Below are 24,181 nucleotides of genomic sequence, written 5' to 3'. Positions count from 1 at the left end.
TGAGAAGAGACCTGCAGCCCAGCTTTAGGGAGAGAAACTGAAGAAGCTCAGTGTATTTAGTTAAGGTTGAGAGGTGACATAATTATGGTCTGCAAGTCCCTATGTGGGGAGATTTCTGATAGCAGAGGGCACTTTAATCTAGCAGACAAAAGCATAACGAGATCCAGCGGTGTGGAGCTGAAACTAGAGAAACTCAGATTAGAAACAAGGCACAATTTATAACCATTAGAACAACTGACGTAGGGTTCTGTGGCCTGGAGCCTTTACATCATTGGGTGTGTCTTTCTCACGGCCCCGCTCTGGCTCAACCAGAAGGTCTGGGCTGGGTGAGGTTCTCTGGCCTGTGTTATACAGGAGGCCAGACCCAATGAGCGCAACGATCCCTTCTGGCATCACACGCAATGATTCTCTTCTCCAGCCCAGGCAGTGACCCATTCCTGCCATTCTTTTATAAGGCTCCTCTGCAGCTGAGCAGCTTGACCCATGCTGGGGCTGAGCGCTGCAGACTCCCCCTCCTACCAAGCCCAGAAGTTACTGAACAGGTTAGACCCATCTGCCCCTCTGTACAATCCTGCACTGGAGTGGGTTGGGGTGGAAGGAGCTCCTGCTGCTTGGCAGCCCTTCCCTGGTCATACTCCCCAGCACCTGGACTGGCAGTGAACCTTGTCCCCAGCCACCGTCCCTGCCTCCTCCGCACGACTGCCCGCCCCGTCTGGCCGTGCGGCCCCGCCCTGGCCCGTGGGCTCTCTGCCGGCTGCCTGGGCGGGCGCTGCACCTGGGCCTGTGAGGTAGCGGAGGGAGCGCGGACCTGGAGCCGCGGGGGGTGGGAGGGGGTGTGAGAGGCTGGGACCGAGGGTGGCTGAGCAACCACAGTGACTCCCTGTGCGGAGAGAAGCTGCTGCTTGCTCTTAAAATAGAGGTGGGAGCAGCAGGTGCCTGCTCTGTCACAGCAACAAGCTAAGCAGCCTCCAGCGTCTTAGCAGCTCCTTGCGTCAGCCGTGGAGCGCGAGCGGCGGGTTCGCTCCCGGCATCAGGGTCCCGGGAGGGCCGAGCAGACCCCATAGCCGGTGCTGCAGGTGGGAGGGGGGAATGCTCCAAGCCTGGGGACCTGCTCGCTTCCGGCCCCCGGAGCCTCACCTCGTAAGGGATGGAGACCTGACCCAGGGAGCAGAGTCAGTGGCCTTGGCTTTTGGAAGCCTGCGCTGGTCAGCCCGGGCCAGGGCAGGGGCTGCCTGGCTCTGCGTGACGTTCCCACGAAGTGGGGGCAGCTCTGGACCTACCTGATCTGAACAACTCACTGAGCTGGAGCCACGTGGTGTTGCAGTGAGGAGCCGGCCCTGAGGCCAGGTTAGGCACCACCAGAGACCCTGGGCAGGAGGCAAGCCGGGCCCTGCTGCCAGGTGAGGCTCCTGTCAACCCTGAGCCTGGGGCAAGGCGACTGGCCCTGCTCCTCAGATGGGGTCAGTGGGTTTGGGGCCAGAGGCTGCTCAGCTAAGCCCTGGCTTTCCTTGCGGGCCCAGCCCTGTGGGGTGATGCTGCCCCCCGACCCAGCTGAGCGCCGTGAAGGCATGGGGGCCTTGGGAGTGGCTCGGCCAGTTGCTGCAGGGGGGTAGATGCACTTTATTCTTTCTTGGGGGAAAATGTGCTGAACAAATTCCAAGCTTGGGCAGGGAATTGGAGTCTGTTTCTGCCTCCCCCATTCCCCTGGGCAGGTGGGGGTATCCTGCCCCAGCAGGGCTGAGGGGGGCGTTTCTATTCCAGTAACACTAGAGGCCCCCAGTGAGATCAGGGCCCATTGTGCTGACACTGAAGACACAGACACAGGCGACCTGTGGCCCCTCAGGCCCCTCAGGCCCAGCGATGTGCCCAAGGTCACCCAGCAGCTCAGTGTCCAACTCTGGAATAGAACCCAGGCCTCCTGATGCCCAATCCAGGGCCTTACCCACTAGGCCATGGTGCCACCATAGCTTGCATGGGAGGGAAGATCTGACTCTTGCACCTGCCATGTATTCTGAGTGGTCTGGTAAAGGTCTGGGTGGGCTCCAGGGGTCTGTCTCCCCACCATTGCTGTCGCCTACTGCAGAGGCAGCCGCCATGCTGGGGAGTGCAGCAATCGCTCCCCGGTGGCTTGTCTCCGTGGGACCGTTGCAAGTGGATCTGTTGGGGCCTGGGTGCAGGATGCCCGAGAGCAGGGGCCCAGCAGGGTGGGGTGAACAGGACAGGTTCCTGTCTGATCCTGGAGCAGGTCGAGAGACAACTGGAGCAGTGGCAAACCTGGCAGTGGCAAACCTTCAGCCTACTTCAGGGAGGAGTGTGAACCATTGCTCCGGCTGTACTCCGCTGACCTGGGGCCAGGACGCCTGGGTTCTGTTCCTTTCTACCATCCTCTGTGTGACCGTGGGCCCGTCACTGCTCCTCTCTGGGCCTAGGTCTCCTCTCTGTGCCATGGGGACAATCTCCCTCCATCCGGGTGAGTGTGAGAGCTGACCATGGGCAGGGATTTGAGAGCTTCTGATGGTGATGCTAGTAGTGAGGGGCAACGCGAGGCTCCTGCCTTTCAGACACAAGCTGGGCTGGTGATTATTCCCGCACCAGATCTGGGTGCGGTTTGTGCATCTCTTGCTCAGTGTGAGACGCGTCTTTCCTGCTTGTGCTCGGACTGGCTCCAGCTGAGCCGCTCCTTCCCCCGAACCTCGGGAGATGGACTCTGCGAGGCTGCCCTGTCCTTCACTTCCCAGGGCAGAGCCCCCTCCCACCGCACGTGTCTGCCCCTGCACTGATCGTCAGGGTCACCTCAGGACCAGCCCCTGAGTTTTTGTGGGTCTGCCCCACATGCTGGGTGGAGTGATGCCATTCTAAAAGCTTGAGATGGAGAAGGCCTATTGGCTCATGGAGCCACCCCCCCTGCCCCCCTAGCAGGAGTGGTCCCTCTTGTAATGTGCTAGTTTTAAACGTCCCGAGCAATGGAGGCTCCACCAGACAGAACCCTCCGCCTCAGCTCTCTTCCCCCGCGTGGCGATTCCTGGGGCTTCCCCTGCAAGAGCTCTCTCCCAGGCCCCAGCTCCCTCTGCCTCCCAGCGTGAGGCTCCGATCCCCGGATATCCTGGGTGACGTTCCCTGGACGCACCTGCCACTCCCACTTGGCAACAGTGACCCTGGCTCCTGATGCAGGGCCCAGCCCAGGAGACCTCTGGGTCTATACAGCGCCACGCATCTCATGGCTCAGCCTAAACTGTCCCTTTTAACTTCATCCCCCATCACGTCTACCTGCACCATCCCAGGCCCCCAGTTCATCCCCCTGCCTCCACGGTGGAATTTGCAGTCACTCCGCTCTGAGCACCGTGTGCTGTTCAGAGCTGTACCACGGCATAGCCTCCCAATGCTCCCGCGAAGCTGGGGATCAGCCACCCTGCCCCACGCTGGGATGTTAAACAGCTGCCATGCTCAGCCCTCAGCAGTGGCTGCATTTCAGTGCTAGGGGATGTGCTCCGTTTGCAGGGAAAGGCGTTGTATAAATGGAAGTGCTTTGACAACTGTTCTCCCCAGAGGCAGCATTGACTTCTGGGCTCCAGAAATAAGCCGTGGTGCCCTGGGTGGGGCATCGGGTCAGGGAGGGTTAATATGGCACAGATGGCAGAAGCCAGCAGTGATTAGCCTAGGTGGATGAATAACCCCCAGTGATTAGCCAGTTAGGCCTGTCTCCTTGCTGGTCCCTGCCGTGCTGGGGCGCAGAGTCTCCAGAGTGGATCTGGTTCGTCTGGTTGTGGGACAATGTATTGAAGCCGTCAGTTCGTCAGCCGGGCCCAACCCTCAGCTCCCACTTCCCCAGCCCCGGGGGAAGGGAACGAAGGCGGCCATCCACACAGGACACGCCTAGTGCTCAGCCAAGTCTGCTCCAGGTGCCCTGGATCCAGCTCTGCTTCTTTCCCCTCTCGGCAGCTAGAACCATAATCCCCGCCTGGGGCCAAGCAGGCCCAGGCCAGGGGCACCTGCATTTCAAGGCCATAACCCTTCATTGCCCATGGCCTTATGCCCCCGGTTCCTGTGGCCCAGCACCTGTGGGGCTGATCCGAGCACTTGAGTCTCTGCCCCTGGGGCCAGGACTCCAATCCAGTCACCCCTGAAATAAGTGGGGGTCTCTCATCAGTGCCCAGTGCAGAGATGGCTGCATGCCAACAGCACGGTGCCACTGGCCCCAGCTTCCCGGGAAGGTCGCTCTGGGCTCTGAGAAGCTCAGGACCGCAATAGCGGGTGGAAGCCAGCGTAGTGCTGGCCAGCATTAGCCGTGTCTCAGGGCCACGGGCCCTGGGCCGGCTAGGAGGGTTTATGGAACCCAGTCACCAGCCTCCGTCAGCTGAACCCTTCAGCTCTGATAGTTGGCCAGCTGCTTTCCCTCCTCGCTGGGCAGCCCCCACGTGGGTAGCAAGTGCCTCATCCCAGCCCTGGTGGGAGTCGGGGCGAGTCCTTTTTTCCCCTCTGATACTCCGCCTGGCACCATGGCAGCAGCATGGTCCCTGCCAGGTGCCTCCTTGGCACTGTATCAGGAGGGTTGGCGGCTTGTGGGGGCCAGAGACTCGTCTTCATCCCTCCTGCTCTGCAAGGGGCCCGGAGCCCAGGTGGTTGCGTCTGCTGAATAATCCGCTCCCTTCCTTGGGGAAGAGCCGAACCTTGGGCCATCAAGAATGCAGGCAGCGGCTGCGCTGCCCGGTGTCCGGCGTGGCCATGGCAGCAGCAGGCAGAGCCCAACAGCACGTGGAGGGTGGGCGCAGAGCCAGCGGCATCGTGCAGTACGGCACCTTGGGGGAAGGAGGCCCCTGGAGCTCGTTTGGCCACGCAGTCCCGATGCACAGGGCCCGTACGGCTGGATACTGACCAGCCCCAGGGGCACAGGCAGTCAGGAGGGTGGAGGAGCTCATGGGCATGTTACCAGGCCCAGTTTGTAAACAAGCGAGGGGAGCGTCGGGGCTGGGGGGGCCACAGGAGCAGGTACCGAACCTGTGGGGCTTGTTGAACCTGCCCGGGGGGCGGGGGGGAGGCGGAGGCCCCTCTGCATAGCTTGGGGGCATGATCGCGGCTGGCGCCCAACAGGGCCCTCGGAGTCCAGTGTCTCCAAAGGGCAGCACGGGGGGCTGGGGTGGGGACCCATGAGCATCCCCAGAGTGGGGGGTTCTGGGGACTCCCCCATGAGGAGTCTCCCCTGGGGCTGCTCCTGTACTGGCCCCTCCATCAGCATGAGCTGGACTCTGGCCGCAGTCCTCTCCATGCCCCACTACTCCTGCCCACGACCAGCTCCTGGCACCCTAGGGTGCTCCTGCATTCTACCCCCTGCCCTCGCCCCAGAGCAGGCCGAGGCCCCTGCCCTGGGAGTTCCCCCTCTCCCCAAGGTGCCAGGAGCACGTGTTTCTCGACGGGAAACCGAACCCACAGGGAGGGCCCGGCATTTTCTCGCTCTGCTTCTCGTGCCACAACTCGCTGAAGCCACCCGTGATGGCAGCCAGGGGAGCAGCAGGGCGGCTGCTTCCTGCCCCTCGCTGCCTGGCCGGCCTCAGGGGCACTGGGAAGCGGGAGGGAGGGGGACCCCCCACGAGCCGCAGCCACCGCCCAGCTGCTCCCAGACAGGCCCTGGGTGCTGCTGCCAGGCCAGGCTGTGCTGGCGGGAGGTGGTGACAGGAAACAGCGCGGCTGCCTCTGGGGAAGGGCCGGTGTTGAGCTGTAGCTGTGGCTGCCCTCCTGCTTGCCTGCTGTGTGTCCGCCCATGGGTGGCTTCCGTGTGATGGGGCCTCTGCGTGTGCGCCAAGCATGTGCCCGTTCCTGGGTGCCCCTGGGCATGTGCCCATCTCTGGGTGCTCCTGGGGTGTGCCCCAGGCATGTGCCTGTCTCTGGGTGCCCCTGTGGTGTGCCCCGGGCATGTGCCCATCTCTGGGTGCCCCTGGGGTGTGCCCCGGGCATGTGCCCATCTCTGGGTGCTCCTGGGGTGTGCCCCGGGCATGTGCCTGTCTCTGGGTGCCTCTGTGGGTGTGCCCCGGGCATGTGCCTGTCTCTGGGTGCCTCTGTGGTGTGCCCCGGGCATGTATCTCTCTCTGGGTGCCTCTGTGGGTGTGCCCCGGGCATGTACCTGTCTCTGGGTGCCTCTGTGGGTGTGCCCCGGGCATGTGCCTGTCTCTGGGTGCCCCTGGGGTGTGCCCCGGGCATGTGCCTGTCTCTGGGTGCCCCTGGGGTGTGCCCCGGGCATGTGCCTGTCTCTGGGTGCCTCTGTGGGTGTGCCCCGGGCATGTGCCCATCTCTGGGTGCCCCTGGGGTATGCCCCGGGCATGTGCCTGTCTCTGGGTGCCCCTGGGGTGTGCCCCGGGCATGTGCCTGTCTCTGGGTGCCCCTGGGGTGTGCCCCGAGCATGTGCCTGTCTCTGGGTGCCCCTGGGGTGTGCCCCGGGCATGTGCCTGTCTCTGGGTGCCCCTGGGGTGTGCCCCGGGCATGTATCTCTCTCTGGGTGCCTCTGTGGTGTGCCCCGGGCATGTATCTCTCTCTGGGTGCCTCTGTGGGTGTGCCCCGGGCATGTACCTGTCTCTGGGTGCCTCTGTGGGTGTGTGCCCCGGGCATGTGCCTGTCTCTGGGTGCCTCTGTGGGTGTGTGCCCCGGGCATGTACCTCTCTCTGGGTGCCTCTGTGGGTGTGTGCCCCGGGCATGTGCCTGTCTCTGGGTGCCTCTGTGGGTGTGCCCCGGGCATGTATCTCTCTCTGGGTGCCTCTGTGGGTGTGTGCCCCGGGCATGTGCCTGTCTCTGGGTGCCCCTGGGGTGTGCCCCAGGCATGTGCCTGTCTCTGGGTGCCTCTGTGGGTGTGTGCCCCGGGCATGTGCCTGTCTCTGGGTGCCCCTGGGGTGTGCCCCAGGCATGTGCCTGTCTCTGGGTGCCTCTGTGGGTGTGTGCCCCAAGCGTGTGCCTGTCTCTGGGTCCCCCTGGGCATGTACCTGCCTCTGGGTGCCCTTGGGGTGTGCCCCGGGCATGTGGGCAGACCCTGGCTCATGTTGTACTTCGTTTCGCTCTCTCTCGTCTGTTCTCATCACTGAGCGGTCAGGTGGGATTAGCACACTTGCCAGCTGTCTTGGCTGGGCCAAGGCAGCCCCTGGCTGCATCCCCACCCACCACCCCCCGCCAGGGGCTGCTGCTTTGTCTCCCCATCATCCCTCGATCTGCCTGGGTGACAACCCTGGAGCCTCACCCCCCATCCTGCCACCAGCGTGGGAGAGCGAGTGCCGTCTACTGTCTGGGGCACCGCCTTGGGACTCAGAGACTTGGGTTCGGCTCCCAGCACCATCCTGACTTGCTGGGTGACAGTGGCTGACTCCCTTCCCCCTCTGCACCTCAGTTTCCCCTCTCAGCTCTTGTCTGTTCAGGCTGTGAGCTCCTTGGGGCAGGGCCTGTCTCTCTGGGTGCCTTTGCACAGCAGCCCCTGGGCCTGTCTCGATGCCCCTGGGCTCGTGCTGCCACCCTGAAAATTGCCGTATGGATGGTACAGCTCGGGCTCCGAAGCCTGTGGGGTGGGGCGTGGGGCTTCAGAGCCTGAGCTCCAGCCCAGGTCACGGCTTCAAGGCGCTGTCTGCACAGCTGTTCTGAGCCCATCAGCCAGAGCCTGTCTCAGCCTGGGCTCGGAGGCCCGCTGTTGCGGGCTCTTGCTGGCTGCGTAGCTGTACCCATGTGTCTGTTCCATGCCTGGCATCATGGGGCCCTGATCTTGATGGAGCTCTGGGTGCTGCTGGCATACAAATGCCAGCATGTCCAAGGCTGCCCTTCTGGCTCCCTCCCTACCCTGCCTTCCCTCTGGAACAGTTTCTCTGGGCTGGGTCAATGACTTTTGCTCTTGGCCAGGCAGGACCCCCTCTGGGCTAAAGGCGCTGGCGTAACCCAATTGGAGAGGGTCCTCTGGTCCAGCTCAGACCAGAGTCTGAGCCCAAGTCTTCAGCCACCCCCAGCGGTGCCCTGTTTCCTGAGGTTTCAAAACGTGTCTGAACCACTCTCTGTAGGACACACAGGGCCCTGCAGTGGGCATCAGGACTCCTGGGTTCCCAGTTCTGCCACTCACTGCGTGATCTGGGGCAAGTCATGGCCTCTCTCTGGGCCTTGGTTTCCCCATCTGTAAAATGGGCTAATGATGCTCGTGACCAGAGATCAGTGGATGAGAATGCTAGAGCAGTGCAGAGTATTCTGATCCTTTACAGGAAAGCTTATTTATATGGGGCCATGGGTGTCTGGGACAGGGCAGAGAGAAGTAAGGTGGCAGCCCCCTGCCTGGCACAGTGAGGTGCGTGTGTTGGGGTGGGGCTGCCGGGGAAGCCTGAGCTGAGATCGGAGCCCAATTGCCTCGTTATCTGCAGCCCACACAGCAGCTGAGGGAACGCAGCCGGGAAGGAGCCAGATGGCTTAGGTCGGTGTCCCCAGGAATCCCAGCCCAGCACGGGCTGGTGCCTCTCTGGCACTGCTGTGGAATAGGGCCAGCTTCCCGCGCAAACCTTGCCCTGTGTCCCCCAAGTGGAGCAGTGTTGCCAGCCCAACGAGCATCGATTCCTGTGCCAGACGGGAGCAGGGGAGCCGCCACTACCTTCATGTCTCAGGCTGCCGACTGAAGTGCAAGGGACCCGCTGTCGTTGCCAAATATAGGCCAGGTTTCCCTGGGGAGGCAGCTGCCTGCTCCACAGCCCTGCTCTGCGGGACCTCAGGTGACTGCATGCCAATCGGATCAGCACAGAGCTCCTCGGGCACTGGAGCCTGGATTTGGGGCAGAGGTCCTGGGGGTGGGATCTGGTGCTTTGGTGGCACAGCCCACTGGAGGCCCCCTGCCACCCCCCCACCCCCACCCCATGGCCCTGCCTGTCTGAGGAGTGGCAGCAGGGGTCAGAGTTAAGATCATTGGGGAAGTCTGAGCTTTTTGGAGATGTTGTTTTAGGCTCTCTGCAGACTCAGGCAGTCACATTCCGGTCACATTTTTCAAGCTTTTTCTTTACATCTGCAAAGGCTGGAAATGTAATGTTTTCAAATGACAGCTGAGATCCTGGGGGCCTAGCCACGGGCCCATAAGCCCGATGATTTATTCCAGTCCTGGCTGCAAACTGTATTGAGCACACATATGGGAAAGAGACATGGTAGGAGCTGCTGGCTCTCACTCCTCTGCTCAGGCCATTACATCAGCCTCTCCCTGCTGGGTCACCAATGTCCCTCTAAACAGGAAAAGTGGTGCACAATGGCCCATTTGTGGAATCGGTATAGCTGGGGATTGCACTGGTTAACTGGCAACAAGAAGAAGTACTTTTTCACACAATGTACAACTAACCTGTGGAACTCATTGCCAGGGGATGTTGTATAAGCCGAAAGTATAACTGGGTTTAAAAAAGAATTAGACAAGTTCATGGAGGATAGGTCCATCGATGGCTATTAGCCAGGATGGGCAGGGATGCAACCCCGTGCTTGGGGTGACTCTAAACCTCCAACTGCCAGAAGCTGGGAGTAGAAGACGGGGTGGATCACTCCAGAATTTCCCTGTTCTGTACAGTCCCCCTTGAAGCTCTGGCACTGGTCACTGTCAGGGACAGGATACTGAGCTAGATGGACGATTGGTCTGACCTCATGTGGCAAGTCTTACGCTCTTATATTTGTATTGCAGTGGTCCCCAGAGCACCCAGTTGAGATGGGGCCCTACTGTGTTCACTGGTAACAGTAGGGACCATGCGGCACAAAGACTCAAGGGGCACCTGGGAGTCTGGACCCCTAGGCTGGGGTAAGCCACCAAGGCTTGGGTCCCGGCGCTATCGACTGTCCAGACAGCATGTACAAAGGTGTTAACTGGCAGTCAATTCACTGGAGTTTAAAAACTCCTATGTAGGCAATTGCCTCTGTTGCAGCTCCTTGTTTGTAGTAATAATACTGACCTACATTTATAGAGCTCCTTTTATCCCAACGCACTGTGCCATGTGGAGGGAGGAATTGCTTCACCCAGCACTGAAATGCAGCCACCTCTGGAGTGGAATGGGCAGCTGCTTAATAGCGCAAAACAATGCAACACGTTAGTTTAGGACAGGAAGTGAAGAAGGATTCCTTATGCAACTGAAATTGCTGGAAACAGCTAGGGAGGCAGGAAGTAATCAACCAGACTGGCACTTGGCCCGGACACCAGGGTTAACTTGTAGGGTGCTGTGGGATTTTGAATGATCACAAGTGGTCGAAGCCTTGGTGCAATGTCTCATCCAGAAGACGCCCCCCCCAGCAGTGCCAGCCCCACCTGGGGAATACCCTTCCGAGTGCTGACCGGGGCGATGCCCACACAGCTGTTGAGATCTGATGAGGGGGCTGGCAGGCATGGAGCATTCAGTCGGTTTACTGCCCTCTGCTTGAGGAAGCTTTGCCTCATTCTCAGCTCCCCCAGCCCGGTTATTGCTCCACATGCCTGGGCAGGGACACCCAGAGCATGGTGCTGTGCCCAAGTGCTGCCCTCTGTTCCCAGGGCAGGATGTAATGGTGTGCTGGCATGGGCGGGGTGCACAGCTGGGTGCCCTGAGCCCACCTGAGAGCGCGCAGATGTGCTGACGGCTCCCTGCAGGATGGCAGCTCCAGACCAGGGAGGAATCCAAGCAGGGTCTGATCTGGAGGCTCGCGGGGGGGCTTAGGCAGCATGTGCTCCTCCGCTCTTGAGGCGATGGGCTGGTGACTTTCAGGTCTAGGCGATGCCAGTGCAGCATCTCGCTTGCTGAGGGCTTCACGTCCAGCAGCAGCCCAGGCAGCCGAGTCTGGGCCAGAGGCCAGTGGGGAGCTGGCAGCTCAGCTGGGAGCTGTGGGAGCCCAGATGGCTGCTTTCCCTAGGGCGAGCCAAGTGGGTGGGCAGGCTCCAGTTTATTAACAGTTGCGCTTTGGAGGCTACATGAAGCACGGCGAGCAAGCTGCCCACAGCGATTGTGATGAACAAAGCCCCGGAGTATTTCTAGCACATCCCTACGAGGGAAGGCAGCTCTACGTTCTGTGGGCTAGTGCTCGGGCTGGGAGCATGCCGACCTGCGAGCCCAGCTGGGCTCCTGGATCCTTAATGGAGCCCCCAGATGTATTGGAAATGGGAGAGGAGGCCAAGTGGGACTCCCTGAACGGTTGGGAGTTAGGGATCCTAGCCCCAGCAGAGTGGGGGAGGAGGGGCTGGTCGCTAAGCCAGGGCAGGAACCTGCCCTAAAAGGCATTAGGACAGTTAGGAAGGTGGCTCTCTTGGGACAGGAACCAAGTGCCCAGGTTCAGAGCTGCCCCGTGTCCATGGGGCCCTCATGTTGGTTTCAAGTCCCGTTGACCTGCCTTCCCTGGACTGGTGAAACGGCAGGGGTCTGCCCAACTGCGTTAGCCACCCCTGGATGGTGGCACCCAGCAGCTCTCCTTGGTCAATGACATGACCCAAAGAGGGGCTATGATTGGCGGGTGGCATTGCTCTCTCTCTGCTGGAGCGAAAGCCCCACCCCTTGCCAGCCCCTCCCATGCCAGGCTCCACAGCCAGGACTGTGATGCGTAAATCTCTCCCATCAGGGTATCTCCGCTTTACAGATGGGCAGGGGAAGTGACTGGTTGGAGACAGGAGTTCTGGCTCCCAGCCCTGTGCTTTAGCCCCAAGATCATCCTGCCAGGGCTGGTCCATGCTGGGAAATGCCACGTTGTCCGTGAGCGACTGGGCCGTTAAACGCTGCGGGTAGGTGGGGGCGGTTGTGTGTGACGCTCAGGGAGCTGAAGGCAGCCCTGCCTGCCCGGAGTGCCCTGTGCTGTTACTTAGGGGACCGCCTGACATGCCGCACTCGCCCTTGTGTCCACTGCTTCCTGGGTACCAGGTGGCACCGTGCAGCATAACCCGCATCCCCTCTGGCTGGTGGGTGCCGTGGGGATGGGACCCATTCCTTAGGAGAGCGCCCAGTGCAGGTGCAACGTGGGCTGTCAGCCGGCTGCTCTCAACAGCAGCACAATCCTGTTTGGTCACCTAGGCAGTGAGCGCCGGGGCTGTTGATTGTCTCAGCGAGGCTATTTCTATTTCTAGCCTCGCAGCCTGCTCTGCTCAGCTCGGCTCTGCGTGGCTGCGTGAGGGAGGGAGGAGAGCCCCCGCCAGATGCTCACCCTCGTGTTTTCAAAGCAAAGGGACTGAATGAGCCAGCACGGATGGGATGAGTGTGGAGGGGAGTGAGCTGGATCCAGTGGGACCTGGCTAAACCCAGCTGTGCCTGGAGCAAGGCTCTCCCCAAACCCTGGGATGCCTTTCTGCCGCAGGTTTCCCCACTGCTGGAGAATCCCTGAGCCCTCTCCTGAGGTGGCTCCGTGTCCTCGGCAGAATCTCATCTCCTCTGAGTCGCACACACTGTCTCTGGCAGCCTCATTCATCCCGAATGCACCACAAAGGGCACTGAAGTGCAGTTAGCGGGTGGTGAGATTTCCGCTCCATGAGTGGCTTGGCAGGTCTCCTCCTGGATGCACTCCTCTCAAGTGAGCTGAGTCTCTTTCGCTTTGTTCTTGAGCAGTTTTGGTTTTAATCCCAAATCCCTCTGGGAGTGTGTTTCCTCTCATTTCTCATTAGCTGGGCTCCTAGGATGTTCTGTCCATGTTGCCCAGGCTTTGCAGCCTGGTAGCCTGATGACTTAAACTGTATTGTGTGAAATGCCATGAGCATTGGCTGCCCTCCACTTTGAGCACTGTGAGAAATCGACAGGCACTTCACAGCTGTCACTGTCACCACTCAGAGTCATGGCAGCGGTGGGGCTAGAACTCAGATCCTCCTGCTTGCAAAGCACAAGCCCTGAGCCCTTGGGCTAAAGGAGAATCCCTGTTGGCAGTGTAGGGTCTATGACCCTCAGTGGAGCAGTTCTCAGTCCATCCGGTAGAGGGCGCTGGTTTACATAAAAACCCGCCAGCTCATCGCATGATGGAGGTGCATCCCCGGAGCACCATGTGCCATTGTTCCTGCCTTCCTTGGGCAATGGCGCTTTTCCTGACAGCTGCCCCTCCCTGGGGCCTTAGCTCCTGTCTCCTTGCTGTTTGTGGGGAAAAGTGATGATTTGCTTTAGAACCAGGAAAATAACCCACACCCTGCATTAAATGTCTGTGGGGAACTGTGGGCTTCATCTCTCGAGCAGGATCTGTGGCCCCCGTCCCCTTTTAGTGCCCCTTGGGGCTCCTTTCATGGCTGCAACCCCATTGCCGCCCTGAGTCCTGGCAGGCTGCCCGGGGAGCTCCAGAAGCCCCAGGGCAGGCGGGTCTGTGTGCTCGGGCTCCATCTTGGATGCCAGGGTGGAGCATGGACTGCTGGGAGTTGTAGCTCAATGGGCCCCGTGCTGGAAGGGAGCAGGACTTTGGCCTGGTGGCTTCCTCGCTGGGTTCCCGGCACCAACACTCAGGGAGCGAGCTGCGCGTAATGTAACTTGGTCAGGCCCGAGCCCTCCCCCAGCACAGCCGAGCATAAGGAGAAGTGAAGTCCCGCGTGCTACCTGTTTGGAAAGGGGAAGTGAGGTCATGTCCTGTTCCCTCACACGCGAGGCGGGGGCAGCCTCTGGAGAAGCCAACCGTTTGTGCCCAATTACCACACGAGGGGCCCAATCCTGGGACATGCCGAGCTGCCCAGGGCCCTCGCTGGCTCCCCGTCTCTCCAGATTGGGCCCTAACCGACTGCCACGGGATGGGGAAGCAGGAAGGAGCTGGGTTGAGCAACATCAGTGCTGGGAACACTGCAGCACACAACATCCTGCCGCTGAGCTAATGCCTCTAAACAGACACCGATTTCATGGGCTGAGACCCATCACGCGGCTGCACACGGCTCTCACATAGTCTCTCGGAGGGAGAGCGTTAACCGCCCTTAATGCAGCCTTTCAGATGGCAAGGGGCAATGTTCACTGGCTGCAGCTGGGGCCTGGGAGCCAGGACTCCTGGGTTCTACAACCCACTCAGTCACTCACTGTGCGGACTTGGGCAAATCACATCCCCCATCAGTGCCTCAGTTTCCCCGTTCTATAAAATGGGAGATAACGTTACTGACCCATCAGGCAGGGCCAAGCTGTGAGGCTTGAGTAGCTGATTGTAAAGCGTCCAGAGACCCACGGTTAAAACATGCTGTCAGAGGGAGTCTGAGCTTGTTGAGACGGGTGATGGGGAGCTTAAATCATTGCACTGAAACTCGACTTGGCTTTATTGATCCTTGTGTCCTACACAGGCCGCACCCCAGCACTGAGCGAGCGCCTGGGGTTCTGGCCTGGTTCTCCCCCCTTTCCCCTCGGCGCCGTGCGCAGTGCAAATCCCGAGAGGGCATGGGCCGACTCCTGAGTTGGTGGTGAGGAGCACTGGAGGGGGAAGTCCTCAGGGCACTATAGGCTGAAGCTACTCGTTCTGCAGCCAGACACTAGAGTGGATGTCGGAGATCTCCACCTGTCCAGGACAGACTGACTGTGTCTGTGCCGGGGTCCAGCTGGCAGTGGCCATGCTGGGCTGGGAGTCTGTCTCTCTGAGACCTGACCAGGCCAGGCAGCTCTGGTTGGTGATGGAGCAACCCAACCACTTCCTGACTTGGAGCTGGAGCTCAGGGGCTCCGTCCTTGGAGGTGGAAGGGTGGGGTGGTGGGGATGCAATGCTGGTAAGAGGGTGGAGACCTGAGCTCAGCCCCTTGGGTACAGGGAACTGGAGGAAGATGGGGTGACATCACCCAGATACCTGGGATGCAAGGGACCCTGCCTCGTCCAGGTTGGGCCTAGACACGCAGATGGATAGGACTCAGCCCTCCCCACACAGGGGCTCTCCTCCTTCATCTGCTTCCCTCATGGTCCTGGCAGCTGGGATGTACCTCGCCCAGCGCCCACTCCTGTCTCATCCTGTCTGTCTCCCCTGCAGGATTCCATGAACCTGCCGCCCGACAAGATGAAGCTGCTCAGCCAGTACGACAGCGAGAAGAAGTGGGAGCTGATCTGTGACCAGGTGAGACTGAGGTGCCTAATCCAGGGAAGTCTCCAGGAGCTGCGGGCACCCATGCGCCACCCCCCATGGCCACCCTAGCACCTGCTGCCAGAGATTCAGCTCCATCCGTTACCCACTGCTACACAACACTCACGGCAGGAAACTCACACCCAGACACTTCCTGTGTTGCTCAGGTTGGTACCTGATCACGGGCGTTCAGTCTGCCGCTTCGCAGCATGACTCACGATAGTGGGGCCGGAGCGGGAGAAGTCACGCTCATTGCTTCAGCCCACAGATGTTCCAGATGTCAGGGGAGGTGCTAGGCCGGCAGCCTCTGCTCCCAGCTGGGACGGTCTGAGGGCTGGCTCCCCTGCCAGCAGTTCGCAGTCATTGGAGGTGCCTGCAGAGGAATCTGATGGGTTGAATCCTCTGAAGCCAAGGAGGAATCCCAGCGGTTCCTCGATGAGTCATTTCTCTCCCCGTCTGTCATCTCTGCACCCAGCCAGTCAGTTCCTTATCAGCAGAAAGATTCATTCCGCTGCAGGGATGGGCTCTCTGCCAGAGGCCGTTAGCTGGGCCTCCACCCAGGCTCAAGTAGCCTTTTCCTGGTGATCTGCAAAGAAAGCTGGGGGTCGATCCCCTCGCTGTGCGTTGGTGCTGAGAGGCCTTCGGGAGGGAGCAGGGACTGGGCATGTGTGTGCACTAGCTCTTATCCGGTTCAGAGGGGCTGGGGGGAGCAAGGCCCAGGGCTTCCGAGGCCTGCCGGATGGGGCCCTTAAGGCCTGCCAAGCGCTTTGAGGATGCAAACGCCGTGTAAGTGCTGAGTATTATTAGAAACCGGTGAAAGATCAAATGCCTCAGAAAACCCTGTAATTGATGCATCTCACTGGAGCGGCTGCTTCTCTGGGGGAGGGGCTGGTAGTTTTTGCTAGTGACTGGATATTTTAACCAGTCAGCCTCTGCACTTGCTTCTTAGCTCAGGGGCTCTGGTGACTCCAGATTTTGCTTTGGGGGGGGGGTCTGTGTTGAGCGAAACCCTCAGGTTTGGGGATGGGGGCGGGATGCTGAGCTTGCGAGCGGCGAGGCCCCAGGCTCACTCAGGTTGGCAGTGACCACTGGGCATTGCTGCCCCAGGGCTGCCTTGTTTCTCCTGATGGGCAGTTAATTTGGCTCCTGCTCCTGGGGGCCATGGAAGGCATGACAAAGCCCTAATCATGGCTGAAGACAGGCCAGCGGAGAGGCTGTAGGCTGGGTGGGCCATGGAGACTGACCTCCCTGTCCACCTGCAGGTTCGGGGCTCAGTGCCCTGCTAATCGTGCTGTCCCTGCGCTCTAGATAAATGGAGGCCATGGGCTGTTCACCTCAGGGCTCACCCAGCACAGTCATCCCTGGCCCTAGCCCAGAGCTCTGCTCAGGGGTCCCAGGGCTGTGCAAAGGCAATGGGTGTCATCACCCCTTTCGCCTGCCTGTGGTCCGGGGGCCTGAGTCTGACCAGAGCTTGCTGGGCCATGTGCTCCCTGAGGAGATGGTGCAGGGCAGGAGTCATCACGTGCTGACTGGGGATACTGCACAGAGGAGGCTCTTCTTGGCTTGTTCCATGGCCAGAGCCTCAGGGCCCTGATTCTGTCTCTATCTCCCGCCCATCAGTGAAGCCCTGCAAGGGTGCCAGGAGTCCAGCATCTCAGAGGGGGCTCGTGCATTCCTACATCCCAAGGCCGGAAGGGACCATCCAGTCTGATCCCCTGGATAGCAGAGGCCAGACACCTGCCCCACAGTGATCCCCAGGGCAGGTCTTTTAGAAAAACGTCCCATCTTGATTTAACAATTGTCAGGGTTAGAGAATCCACCTTGCGAAGTTGTTCCAATGATTAGTTACCCTCGCGGTTAAAAATTTACACCTTTCCAGTCTAAATTTGTCTGGCTTCAACTTCCAGCCATTGGATCGTGTTACATCTTCCTCTGCTGGATTGAAGAGCCCATTATTAAACCTCCGTGTGCCAGCCTCTGTCCCCAGGACTGTTCTGCTCTGCTGCAGTCACTTCCCTTCCCTTTGCCTCAGTTACCCCATCGATCTACCAGGAAGGAGAAGTCCTGAGGCACTTGGATGAAAGGGGATCTCGATGCCTAACCCAGGCCAGCAAAGTGTGGCTCAAGCTTTTAAATCCAGTAGTCCCAGTTCAAGCCCCATAGAAGGATCATCATTAGAGAACTATATGTTTCTGTTATGAAGGGTGCGTCCACACTCAGACTGCTACAGTGGTATAGCTGCAGGGGAGACAGTGATGGGAGGGGCTCTGCTGTCAGGCCTGGTCTACACAGAATCATAGAAGACTGGGGTTGGAAGGAGTCATCAGAAGGTCATCTAGTCCAACCCCCTGCTCAAAGCAGGACCAACCCCAACTAAATCATCCTAGCTGGGGCTTTGTCAAGCCGGGCCTTAAAAAGCTCTTAGGAAGGAGATTCCACCACCTCCCTAGGTAATCCTAGACCTCCCTCACTGCAACTTGAGACCATTACTCCTCACTCTGTCATCTGCCACCCCTGAGAACAGCCGAGCTCCATCCTCTTTGGAACCCCCCTTCAGAGAGTTGAAGGCTGCTATCAAATCCCCCCTCACTCTTCTCTTTTGCAGACTAAACAATCTCAGTTCCCTCAGCCTCTCCTCATAAGTCATGTGCCCCAGGCCCCTGGTCATTTTCATTGCCCTCCGCTGGACTCTCTCCAATTTGTCCACATCCCTTCTGTAGTGGGGGGACCAAAACTGGACACAGTACTCCAGATGTGGCCTCACCAGTGCCGAATAATCACTTCCCTCCATCTGCTGGCGATGCTCCTACTAATGCAGCCCAATATGCCATTAGCCTTCTTGGCAACAAGGGCACACTGCTGACTCATATCCAGCTTCTTGTCCAGTGTAATCCTCAGGTCCTTTTCTGCAGAACTGCTGCCTAGCCACGTGGTTAGGTTGACGTAAGTTGCCTTGCATCAACCTAGCCATGGAAGTGTCTTCGTTTAACTGTGGGTCCTGCTGACGTAAGTGCCTCTCTACGCTGGTTTAGTAATGCCACTTCCCCGAGCGGTGGAGAGTCATGGCCACTGTACTTAGGTGGACAGTGTCAGTGCAGACTCTGTTGCTTATATGGAAAGGTGCTGACTTTCAGGAGCCGTCCCACGATGCCCCACAGTGACGGTACCCGCGCGACTGGTGAGGTTGTGCACCGCCAACACAAGGAGCCAAGCGTGCACGCACAAGCAATTTAATAACTGCAGTGGCTGGATGCCGATGTAAGTTAGGTCGATGTAATTTTGTGGTGTCGACTTGGCCTGACTGTAGCTAATCCACCTCCGCGAGCAGCGGTAGCTAGGTCAGTGGAAGAACTCCTCTGTGGACCTAGTGCTGTCTGCTCCGGGGGGTAGGTCGGCACAGTGATATCTCTCAGCAGTGTGGGTTTGTCACGCCCCCAGAGATGGAGCTAGGCCCATGTACGTTTTCCGTGTAGACCAGACCTAGGACAAGTAGCTCTTAAAATGAGTTATCATCTGTGTGCCCTGTATCTGCAGTGACACTAGATAGCAATTGATTGATGGGCACACTGCTCACCGGCTGGTGTCAGGCAACAATCCCTCTTGCACAATAGTATACTGTGGGGCAGGAAGCAGGCCCAGCGCTGTGCCCTGCCGGGGGAGGGAAGGCAGGTCCAGCGCTTTGCCCCGGGGGAGTGGGGGGAAGGAAGGCAAGCCCAGCGCTGTGCCCTGCAGGGGGGGAGGCAGGCCTCGTGCTGTGCCCTGCAGGGGGGGAGGCAGGCCCAGCGCTGTGCCCTGGGGACGAGGAAGGCCCAGTGCTGGGCCATGTGAGGGAGGGAGGCAGGCCTGGTGCTATATCATAGGATGAGGAAGCATGGTCTGTGGTTATGCACAGGACTGGACATCAGGAGATCTGGGTTCTAATCCCACCTCTGCCACAAACTTATCCTTGGGCAAGTCCTTTAATTTCTCTACTTTGTAAAATAGGGATAATATTCACCTAATTCGTGGTCAGGGCTTGTGCAGCTTTATGGACGAGTGCATGTAAAGAGCTTTGAGAGCCTGGGTTGGAGGGGATAGGAAGGTGCGGCGTACTATAACAGATGTGGCCTGCGAGGTTTACAGAGCATCCAGCTCCGGGCACTGCTCATCCTTGGCTGGGCAGGACTGGCAGTTGGAGGTGGTGAGACTGGAGACCTGACTAGAGGGCGCGGTGGTGTGGTCTGGGGCAGGGGACTGCAGGGTTATCACAGGCAGCGTCTGTGTTCTGTCTTCACTGGCGTAGCTTCCGAGCTGGGGAGGGTCCCTGTGAGTCCCCCGCCCCCATGCAGCCACAGCACTACGTGATGACAGGTGTCTGAGAGTGGCTTGTTGGCCTATGGCAGCTTGGTGCCCTAAAGAAGAGGACTGGCTGTGAGTTCTGAGCCAGGCGGGCTCACTTGCTCCCACTCAGCATGGAAATCCTGCCGGATCCTGGCAAACGTCCTGTCTGTGTAAAGCCACTAATTCCCCGTCTGGCTAGTTCCCGGGGGCAGACGACCTGGGCAGCAGGTCGCTTCCAAAGAGCGAGTCTCTCTCCCTGGCCCTGTTCAGCCGTTTCTCACGCACATCTCAGACCCCTACAGTCTCCTCAGCGTCCTGCTCGCTTGCATCAGTGCTCGGGGCTGTGTGTTCTCCTCCATCGTCTGAGGAAGCTGGGCCTGAATGTCTCCCTTCTCCCCCATCCTCGCAGGAGCGGTTCCAGGTCAAGAACCCCCCCTCTGCGTACATCCAGAAACTGAAGAGCTACTTGGACACGGGCGGAGTCAGCAGAAAGGTGACCTCCGATTGGCTGATTGCCATGGCGGTATTATCCTCCCCTTTTATTCTCCCCTCTCCTTTGCCGCCCCTTAGCTTTTGTACCGCAGTCGAGAGCCGAGGTCCCCGAAATGGGGTAGTGCACCCCCAGGGGCACAGGAGCTGTCAGAAGTGGTGCACTGTAGCAGGGTGGTCTGTCCTCTGTAAGGGGGAGGAGAGCCTGGACCAGACAACCCCTTTCCATGCCATGAGCCCTTCAAGGACACAGGTATTGCAGGGTGCAGCAGACTACCTGGGGGTCGGGTCAGGTGGCTACCTCCTGCTGGCTGGCTGGCTGGCTCCCGGGAGGAGAGGGAGAGCAGAATTACAGGGCAGCAGCAGCCCAGGAGAGAGGGTCCCGGGGCTGGGACCCAGAGGAGAGACTGGGGGCTGGGGAGCCTGCCCGAGTCAGAGCATAGCCCCCAAGGCTCGGTGGGGGCCCCAGAACCAAAGGGAACAAGTGGGGGAGCAAAGGAGGCTCCCTGGAGCGGGGCTGGCAGCTGGATACTGGCGGGCTGGGGAAGCTGGCTTGAGTCACAGCACAGCCCTTAGGAGAGGGGCTGTGGAATCGCTTGGCTGCGAGGAAGGCATTTAGTCCAGGGACCGGGGCAGAGAGAGACCCACGGGAAAGATGCTCCAGAGGGGTCGGGGCTGGGAGAGCTGCCTGGCTCAGAGGAAATGGGAAGGGAGCCCTGGAACGAGGTGAATTGGAGCTGGAGCTGCCTGCTGCCAGTTGAGGCCCCCTCACTTCCAGCCAAGGTTCCCTCAGCTCCCTATGCTTCCCTTCTGAGCACTCTCTGGCCTTTTACACGCCCACTCCCTCACACGCTACCAGCACCCCTCCCCACAGTCTAACCTCATTAGAGCCGGTGGGAAACAGGATTCCCAGCTCACAAAACTTTTCCTGATTTCAAGAACTTCCCCATTCTGCATCAGGATGAAACTGCGACTTTTTGTAGTTTTTTTGTGTGGAAAAACCTCAGAGAGACACCCCCCCCCCCTTGCCATCCCCCATCATTCCAGAATAGCCGGTAGCCTGGGGTCAGGGTACTCCCCTGGGATGTGACAGCCCCAGGTCCCAGGGCTTGTTCTGAGTCAGGCTGTTCTGGACTGAGGCTGCGTCGCTCTCTCATTTTGACTCGAAATTCCATCCTGGGCCCGAGGAACCTTCCTTACAAAAGTTTCGTTGAAGCTGGGATGTTCCTGCGAAACAGATTGGCATTTTCTGATGAAAAACCATTTAGTCAAAAAATTTCCAACCCCCTCTAAACCTAACGTCCTGTAGCCCTCCCCACCAGGCACCCCCAGCCAAAAGGCCTTCTCTTCTAGATTCCCCCAGGCAGATCTCCACCAGCCAAATTTGAAACTTATTTCACTTTGACTGTAAATACTTAAGTCTGTTAAGGCCTAAAATAACTGTGCACAAAAAGGGGATGCTGGCATGAGGGAAGGCAAGCATCTGTTCTCAGAGGGTGGTACATGGACCAGTAATGTTTGGGAATTGCTGCTCTAGAGGTTATTTGGAGTTAACACAGGTGGTAAAAGAGAAATGAGGCTGCGACCTGGCCAGTGATGTGGCAGATCTGTCTAACTCCCCTTTGCTTTTTGAAACGCAGTTTAAGAGGCGAGTGCAGGAGTCCACACAGGTGCTCCGAGAGCTGGAGATCTCGCTGAGGACCAACTATATCCGGTGAGAATCTGATGCCCAGGGTTAGTGCAGATGACTGTCTCCCCCTAGTGGCCGCTCCCAGCCTGCATGTGGCTCAACTCGCGATAGGGCTTGTGCTTTGGGGGCTGCAGGTCTGTGTTTTAGCAGACAAGGGGTGTTGCACTCTGGCCTGCTAATCGCTGCAGGCCTGCAAGGAGGCAAGAAGCAGGAGCTGCTACCAATGCTAGCCGGAGGTCTGCTTTGGCTGCAGCAGCAGAGCGGCTGGTTTTTGAGTACAAAGGTCCCTGGTTCACGACCCGGCAAGGGTGGGTTCCTGCCATGCTCCATCTGCTGCTGCTCCTCAGCTTGGCTTTCAGATGTCATAACTGGTCGTGCCGTGTCTGGGGGGGTGAGCCCTGTGGGGAACTAGGGATGGCCCCCACTGAGTTTGCCTCAGTGCTACCATCCCACTGCGAAAATCTCATGACTGTGGTGGTGAGGCTTTTGTGGGCCCCTGGCTGTCTCCCAGCCCCATCCGGATCATGGAAGATCCAGAACAGGTGCAAGTCTGGGTGGAGATGGGAACTTCACTCCCCTGAGGGTTAGAAAGCTTTGCCTAATTTCAAACCTAACCTTGTTGATGGGCAGTTTATATCCCTTTGTTCTTGTGTCCACACTGGCACGTCTGTGGCCCCAGGCTTCGTGCAGAAGCCTCTCTGAAGTTACCTGGAGTGCAGCGTGTGATGGGCTCTCGGGATCAGACTCAGGCTGGGTGGGAATGGGCAGTGAGGCCTGGCCGGCCCAGTATCTGCGCTGCCAGGGTGACCTGGAGTATGTCTACTGCTAAATCTACCCCTGTGCTGTGGGGCAAACCCACTGGGTAGTGCTCTGGCAAATGGGACCCAGCACTGATCTGGAACTGTTGTCTGAGCATGGGGCAAAAGCAGATGGGCAGTGCCCCTCCCTGATCGTGGGGCTGGGGCTGTCCGGTGCCATCTGGGGCCTGGCCCAAAGCCAGTCACGTCTCAAAGCAATGGAGGCAGTTGGAGGCGTCTGTGGGTGGGTCCTGTGGTAGATGGGCTGGGGGTGACGGCAGCCGAACAGGAGACAAGCGGCGGGGTTGCATGGAGAGCAGGAAGGCAGGTCTGGGGGTTCAGGCATTGGGTTCTGAGACTCAGGCGACCTGGGGGCAATTTCCAGCCTTGCCACAGACTCCCTGCTGGCCTTGGGCGAGTCCCCGCATGTCTCCGAGCTGCCATCCCCCACCTGCGAGATGGGGTGGCAGTGATGGCATGCCTGACCTATGGCTCAGTCTGGGGAGAGCTCTGAGATTTTGGGGGCCAGGCGGAGGGACTTGAGCTCTCAGGAAAAGAGTAAAAGGCTCCCCCTGGAGCAGGGAACCTGTGAATAGCCATACAGTGGGGTAATCAAGAAGAGGGACTGCTGGCTGCCCTTGGGGGATGCAGCCACACAGCAGGGCCCTGATGGAAAGTGAACCTCTCTGCTCCTGTGAAGCCTGCCCATGCATCCAGCCAGGCCGGACCAGGCTGACTCGACACCACCCATACCCTCAGAGGGCTGCGTCCTAACTCTGCTGTCCGCCCTGAGTGTGGGCGGCCTAGACTAGTGGGGAGAGAGCTGGGATGGGGGGGGACACAGCCTTGCCCTTCCCCACAGCTCTAGGAAGGGAGCAGATTACTTAATCCCAGGGCTGTGACCCGTGTGTGAGAGGGGCAGAGCCAGCATGCTTCCAGCCCACTCTGCCCCTCCCACTGGCTGCCCCTGTGCTCCCCATTGTCACGGAGTCCCCGGGCGATACTCGGGAACTGCTCCCTACGAAGCCAGGCAGGACTCTGGGGAAGTCTCCTTTCTGTGAGCAGCCTGTCTGCAGGACACACAGCTCACCCGGCTTCCACCTTCCTGGGTCTGACCTTGGAGCATTCAGCATCCTCTGCCCCTCCCTGCGCTTCCCCCAGCGAGTCTGCCCAGGCGAGCTCCTGGGGAAGCCAGAGGGTCCTGCACCCCAACTTTGCAATCAGACGTGATTCCCTGGATTCAAATTCAAACCCTTGGCTGTTACAGGAGCAGGGCCTGGATCCTGTTCCAAAGAGACACAGTCACCCCACAACAGGTTCTCACAGCTGATATCCTGGAGAACCCCAACGACCAGCCATCCCCACCCCTCCTGGGTCTGCACAGGGATCTGGGCCGTAGGCAGGGCGAGGGGCTTCACCCCTAGGACACTCATCCAGCTCACACATCCCCTCCGCATCTGGTGAGGCTGCACCACCCGGGGCCTGACACCAGTTCTCTCTGTCCCAGGATCTCGCCACCCCAGGAATGTCTCCCCATTGACCATCACCTTCCGCTCCCACTGGGGGTCCGAGGGGCCTGAGCCCAGGAAACTCCACACAGACATATAGGTTGGGGTCAGGAGTGGGAGCCTGTCCACCTCCCCACCCATCTGGCTGACGGAGTCTGTGGCCTTGGGACCCAGCAAGGGAGCTAGACACCGGGGCTTTTCCGCAGGGTCCCCCTGGTTCAAATCGCCACCCTGCTCAAAGGCAGTGAGGTGGCATCCACATCCCCCCATCTTTAACCAGGGGCAGCAATTTAGTCTTGAGGTTCCCTGCGGAACTGGCCCCCCGGGGTCTATCCCCACTCACCCCTGGGAGGTCCCCTAACCCTCTCCGCTCCACCACTGCCAGTTCATGCTTCTGCAGCTCTTTCTCGAGCTCT

At 59.4% G+C, this 24,181-nt stretch overlaps 1 protein-coding gene across 1 annotated transcript in view; it reads left to right on the top strand.

The window, feature by feature from the left end:
• FMNL1 (formin like 1) overlaps window positions 1-24,181 on the top strand; it is a 69,086-nt gene that overhangs the window by 6,936 nt on the left and 37,969 nt on the right. Inside the window, exons 2-4 of the mRNA XM_077806455.1 lie at window positions 14,872-14,955; window positions 19,691-19,804; window positions 21,411-21,484. Coding sequence (XP_077662581.1) covers window positions 14,872-14,955; window positions 19,691-19,804; window positions 21,411-21,484 — 272 coding nt within the window. The remainder of the gene's footprint in view (window positions 1-14,871; window positions 14,956-19,690; window positions 19,805-21,410; window positions 21,485-24,181) is intronic.

Source organism: Eretmochelys imbricata, chromosome 27 (genome assembly GCF_965152235.1).
Source record: "Eretmochelys imbricata isolate rEreImb1 chromosome 27, rEreImb1.hap1, whole genome shotgun sequence".
Taxonomy (NCBI): domain Eukaryota; kingdom Metazoa; phylum Chordata; order Testudines; family Cheloniidae; genus Eretmochelys; species Eretmochelys imbricata.
This window is presented reverse-complemented; position numbering and strand designations above follow the sequence as displayed.